The sequence below is a fragment of the Etheostoma spectabile genome, chromosome 9, assembly GCF_008692095.1.
Source record: "Etheostoma spectabile isolate EspeVRDwgs_2016 chromosome 9, UIUC_Espe_1.0, whole genome shotgun sequence".
In the NCBI taxonomy this organism is placed as follows: domain Eukaryota; kingdom Metazoa; phylum Chordata; class Actinopteri; order Perciformes; family Percidae; genus Etheostoma; species Etheostoma spectabile.
In genome coordinates, this window is record NC_045741.1 from 3652066 (window position 1) to 3658551 (window position 6486).

Sequence of the window (6486 nt, forward strand, 5' to 3'; positions counted from 1 at the left end):
CCCCCCCCCCCCTTCATGCAGTAGCTGTCCGATCAAATCAATGCCTGAAATGCCCAAAAATCTATAATAATAATAATAATTACATAATATTAATCTGACAGACAAAAAGGACAACAAGCTTTTAATTAAATAAATGGGTTAGGGTTAGGATTACTAGAATGTTGGTTACTACAGCTGCAAAGATTAATTGATTAGTTGTCAAATATTCAATTACTCAATTATTTAACTATTTTGATAATCGATTTATCGGTTTTTATTATTTTATTGCAGCTTGTTAAATGTGCATATTCTTTTCTCCTATTTGAAAGGAAACTGAATATCTTTGAATTTGGGGACAAAACACAGTTTTGAGGATTTGGGCTTTGGGAAATATTGATCCACATTTTTCAACATTTTCTGACATTTCATAGACCAAACAACTAATGGATTAACCGAGAAAATAATTGACAGAATAATCAGCGCTGAAAGTATTAATTAGTTGCAGTCCTATTGGAAACACATGAATCTTTTGTAAATGTTTGCCAAATTTAGAACAGCCTCAATGGGACCAGGTTTCAATTGGTTTTTATAGGACAGGTACAGGAGCATCAGCACCAGATCCAGCTGGATGCTCCATAGCTTCTTTTACACAAACAGTGAGAGAATTGGAAATAGACTGCCAGTGCCTCCCACACTCCACCATCTATCTACATAGGACTACAGCACCTGTACCGTCTACTGTTTTAACAGTTTGGACATGGTTTTTATCTGGTTTTATATGTTTTAGTCTATGTAGTCTTGTGTACGTCTGTATGACTGTTGTCTTTTCCTGTTGCACTGCAAGTGGCTAGTGAAGAACAGTTTTATAATTTACTATATGTAAGTAAGTACACAAGGAACTATATCAAATAAATGAAAACAAGATTTGGAATCTACTGTAAGTCGATGGTGTGGAATACGTTTCCAAACCACATGACTTTGGAAGTTAGGAGGAGTTCGGAGGTGATTAAGTCAGACAATGGTAAATGAAAGTTGTCCGCCTACAGTGCATAAGTGTACGAGAATGTGTGTGTGTGTTGCCGTGTGTCTGATGTGTTTGTACTTCTCCCCTCAGTGTATCCATAGAGACTTGGCAGCCAGAAACGTCCTTGTGACAGAGGACAACGTCATGAAGATCGCCGACTTCGGGCTCGCCAGAGATGTGCACAATATAGACTACTACAAAAAGACCACCAACGTAAGTCTCAGTCGGTCGGCTTTTCAAACTCAGGAATAAGGATGGACTAATTATGTAAGGCTTTGAATGCATAAAGGGAAGGTGAGACCACAATTAAATGCCCAGAAATAAATACAAAATCCAATTATCTGATGGAATACTAGATTTAATAACAGTGGTTGGGTGAAGATCTGTACACTTAAGGGAAAAAAACCTGAAACGTGTGTATTTTATATGGATTTGATGTCTAAGAAGGTAAAGGCATGCAAGTTCAGTTAACCGAGCTGATACAGTCCAGAGATTAGAAAAGGAGAGACATTTTAGAATAGAATAGAATGCCTTTATTGTCATTATACACAAGAACACAGTACCTGTGCAATGGGATTGAAGCAATCCCTCTACAGTGTTGACACAAAAATATAAGATAAGAATATAAAACATCAAAAGTCAAAAATTTAAAAAATTTAAAATGTAGGTAGTGCAGAGAAAAAAAGAGGGGGGGGCGCTGGTGCAGTCCGGAGAGCAACTGTATGCATATATAAAATGCTTGAATAGACATTGTGTGAAAGGAGATAAGTGCAAACAAGTAAATAAATATTGCACTGTAATGAAACGGTTAAGCACTAAGAATAGATAAATATTGCGCAGTAATGAAATGTTTATGTACTAAATAATAAATAAATATTATTACATAGGACTGGGCAACATCTTGATATTACTCGATATTACTATTGTAGTATGATGATATGAGACCAGATATCGTAATCCTAATCCTCTTATCATAATATCGTGATATGGCCTAAGTGTTGCCATTTCTGATTTTAAAGGCTTTATTACAGTATAGTGATGTCATTTTCAGAACTTACCAGACTCTTCTAAAATTTGCCTTTAACCACTGAGTCATTAAACCTACATTACTGATGATTATTTAACTAAAATTAAATTGTGAAAACATGTTGTATCAATAAAAATAGCAATATACTGCATATATTTGATTTTCTCCATATCACCCAACTCTTACTATACAACACACACTGTACCTGTTAAATGAATGTGTCTTTTGGTAATGACAGGCTAGCTGAAGTGACGGTGTGAGGACAGTGTGGGGACAGTGTAGGGACAGTGTGGGGACAGTGTGAGGACAGTGATGTGTGTTTGGGTCCATGTTTCGCTGTCTGCTGTGTACAGAATGTTTGTGCTGACCACAGCGCTTCTGCTGTGCCTCTGTTGTTGCAGGGTCGTCTGCCCGTGAAATGGATGGCTCCCGAAGCTCTGTTCGACCGGGTCTACACGCACCAGAGCGATGTGTGAGTTTGCACAAACCACCCGTCACATGTCGAACGCCCACTCATGTGGAGCTGCTGCTGCCGCCGCACACCCGAGGAATCCGGCTTGTTGAAATATCGTGACGGCGCGCGTTAGCATCAAAAGCTGAGTTTGTGCGTGCGAAAATGGATTCATAGCGTTCCCTTTCCTAATATCTTTCCGCTCGCTGTCACTTCATAATCCCCAGCCTTTTGTGTATCAGTGGCTCCGCATTCTGGGCAGCGTTTGTTCTTTATTCTCCCAAAGAGACATCTGAGAGAGACAGAAACACAATGGAGTCTCAACAACTCCAAACCCAAGAACAGAAAAGACATAAGAGGGTCAGTGGATTAATCGTGGTTTATTAGCGTAGATCCATGCTGCCCTAGAACAGAAGGCGATGAGTGTCAGTGGATTTATCACGACATGTTTCCTCGGGGCAGGTTCCTACAACCCTTCATAGGAACCGGGGTCGCCGTTTTTTCAATTTCAATCAGTTTATTGAACAATCTTAAACACAAACATACATTCCAGTTGTTGGAAAACTTCTTGTATATTTTGAACCCAGCAGTCCCTTAATGTCCGATCACTCTCCTTACACTGAGTTGCATGTTACCTACAACTTTAATTAGTGTGCGTGAAGCGTGCGTGAAGCGTGCGTGAAGCGTGCGTGAAGCTGCGCGCCGGTCCGCTCCCCTAAAGATCCGCACCAGGTCTATTTTCAGGCGAGCCGCCGGGCACTAGGACAGCCGGGCAAGAAGTGAAACACCTTTTATAAGGACAACACCAAAATAGAGAAGGCATGGAGTTTAACTGCAGGAGTTCTTGGAGTAGAAGGTAGATACTAGCTTAATAAAACAAGCGATTGTTCTGTAAAGGACTTGTAAACGCTCCTGGTGTAGTATAGCTATTTCATTGACATTAACAGCCACAGCATCCTCCGCATCACATACAGCTACATAGAATAAGACATATGAAGTGCAAATAGTACCCAAAAGCTCCCAGCCCAGTGGCTCCCCGGCCACATCCAGCCATAAATTCTGCATTTTGTAATCTGAAAGTCATTTTCTTCATTGTATAGACTAGATTTCTTCAACAGGGGGTCCTTAGAGTCACTGCAGAGGGGCCTCAAAATTATTACAAATTTTGTACATTTTTCCCCCAAATCTTTTAAATCTTAACATGAATCCATCGTATTATTAGCAAATATAAAACCCAGTGATGATAGGCTGACAATCCTAAGGAAGGACATGTATGTTTACATTAAAGCATGATTAATAAAATGCCAACAATTATTATTGTAATAGCTTATTATTCTATGCAGAAAAGGGTTGTGTAAAGGCTTTAGTCATCCCTACATGTTATTGTAGGCCCGATTTAACACAAAACTTAAATGTATTCAAAATTAGTAGTAGGGGGTCTCTGCTCCATCTGTCTTTCAGTTAAGGGGTCCTCGGCTTATAAAAAACCCTCGAGTAGACTCCTAGGCGCACCTTTTCCGACCTCTGATTGCTCCTGTGTTGGCTGCGATCAGGAGAAGAAAAGGCCAGTTTAAGCAAAGAGGTCACAAAGTCAATCTGTGTTGCGGTAGCTGAACCCCCACCCCCCACCCCCCCATGTCAGCCAGATGCTGTGTCCCCAGCACAGGCATCCAAGCCAAACACGGGCCCCTGTCAACACTGGCTTGCCGTGTGATTACACTAGACTGGGAACAAGCCGAGAGGAGAATCAGCCGGCTCTGTTATTTCAGCAGGTCTGGATTACAGAGTCAATCCTCCCGCCAAACCTCCTCCTCCCTCCCTCCTCCCTCCTCCCCGCATACAGTAGTCGCTCTGCATCCAGTTTACTCTCGCACACACCCCCGGGGGACTCTGACTTTTGACCTGTGATGGGGGGTTTTTGCACTGAAACAGACGGGAGACAATTAAAACACATTAAAACAAATCTGTCACGCACTCAGCAACAGCAAGGAACGGGCTGGATGTAAGGAAGGGTTCGCATGCAGCAGTTGTGCAGCTTTCCAAACATGTGCAGCTCTAAGGGCAGAACTAGCTGTGGGAACCCTCAGGGAGCCATTTCGGTTGGATTTTTACAGAGTTGTTTTAGACTTCTTTTTTTTGCAAAGAGAAAGAAATAAGCATCATCACGTTGTGATTGAAAGTGAAAGTTTCTACCAATAAATTTAGACCTGAATTCACTATTTAATTACACATAAACTAAGGGTTATGTAAAGTGCTCATATTATGCTTTTTGGCTTTTTTGCCTTTCCTTTATCATGTTATATGTCCAATGCACGATATAGGTTTACAAAGTGAAAAAGCCCAAAGTCCCCCCTCCCCTGCTTCTGACTGGCTAGTAGTCCTTACCTAGGTAATGTCAGGGCCCTCATACTCTGCTTCTGACTGGCTAGTAGTCCTTACCTAGGTACTGTCAGGACCCTCATACTCTGCTTCTGACTGGCTAGTAGTCCTTACTAGGTACTGTCAGGACCCTCATACTCTGCTTCTGATGGCTAGTAGTCCTTACCTAGGTCTGTCAGGGTCCTCATACTCTGCTTCTGACTGGCTAGTAGTCCTTACCTAGGAACTGTCAGGGCCCTCAACTCTGCTTCTGGCTGGCTAGTAGTCCTTACCTAGGTCCTGTCAGGGTCTCATACTCTGCTTCTGACTGGTAGTAGTCTTACATCTTCAGGCCCTATCTGCTCATGGTTCGCCTATAGCTCGCATACTCTGCTCGACTGGCTAGTAGTCCTAAGGTACTGTCAGGGCCCTCATACTCTGCTTCTGACTGGCTAGTATCCTTACCTAGGTACTGTCAGGGCCTCATACTCTGCTTCTGACTGGCTAGTAGTCCTTACCTAGGTACTGTCAGGGCCTTCATACTCTGCTTCTGACTGGCTAGTAGTCCTTACCTAGGTACTGCGCGTGTGAGACTCCCAACAAAGATGGAACAGAAGTGAGATGTCTCACTCTGTAGCTAAGACAGAGAGCTCAAGACACAGGGTGAAAAGATGAAAACAAAAATATGGTGTTTTTTAAAAATGATACCATGGAAACCTGTTTTGGTACAACCTCAAAATACAATTATGAACTTGAAAATTAGTATATTACGAGAACTTTAATGCCGGTATAGACCTTTTAATTCCATGCCAATATCACAGAGGTGAGGATTTTACTTTGAAAAGCTTTAGAGGTGTCGGTCTGTAAAAGCTGCAGAGAGAGAAGATGCTGGTTTATGAAAAATATGCAGCACAGGACAAAAGCCTTTGGCATTGACTCATGTGCAGAAGTGATATATAGGATAAAAAACACCCCCAGTAAATCAATAACAGCTTGTGTTATTTTACAGTGTAACATTGATATATATTGTGGTAAACCTAATTTTCTTAAAACACAATTGAGAAAGCTGATTTTTATTGAGTCCACTTTCTACTTCTACTCTGCTACATTTCAGAGAGACATATTGTACTTTTTACTCCACTACATTAATCTATCAGCTTTAGTTAACAGTTACTTTGTGCACACAAATCACAATTTATAAAATACAACATCTTATCATGAATTAAACTACCCAACAATATATCAGCCTACAAGTCCAGCTGGAATGATTAGACCATCAAACACACAATTTTTCCGCATTGAGTATGTTTACTTGGAATACTTTAAGTATATTTTCCTGACGATGCATTTTCAATGCAGGACTTTAAATTGTAACAGAGTATTTTTTACAGCGTGGTGTTAGTACTTTTATTTAAGTTAAGGATCTGAATGCTTCTTCCACCACTGGTCTAAGGTTCCGGTCTTCTGTTCTACCTCTGAATATTGATGTCTCTCTGTTTCACCAGTCCCCAGTCTCCTTTCCCTCTCTCTCTCTCTCTCTCGCTCTCTCTCTCTCTCTCTCTCGCTCTCTCTCTCTCTCTGTGTTCCGCCCTCCGGACCCGAGTGTGGGTAATTAGATAAAGCCCGCTGAGCGCCCGCGGTGGGGGG

At 41.4% G+C, this 6486-nt stretch overlaps 1 protein-coding gene across 15 annotated transcripts in view; it reads left to right on the forward strand.

The window, feature by feature from the left end:
* Positions 1–6486, forward strand: part of fgfr3 (fibroblast growth factor receptor 3) — an 85202-nt gene that overhangs the window by 73975 nt on the left and 4741 nt on the right. For all 15 annotated transcript variants that reach the window (XM_032526126.1, XM_032526131.1, XM_032526135.1 and 12 more), the window contains exons 14-15: positions 1094–1216; positions 2432–2502. In XM_032526126.1, the coding sequence (XP_032382017.1) occupies positions 1094–1216; positions 2432–2502 (194 nt within the window). The remainder of the gene's footprint in view (positions 1–1093; positions 1217–2431; positions 2503–6486) is intronic.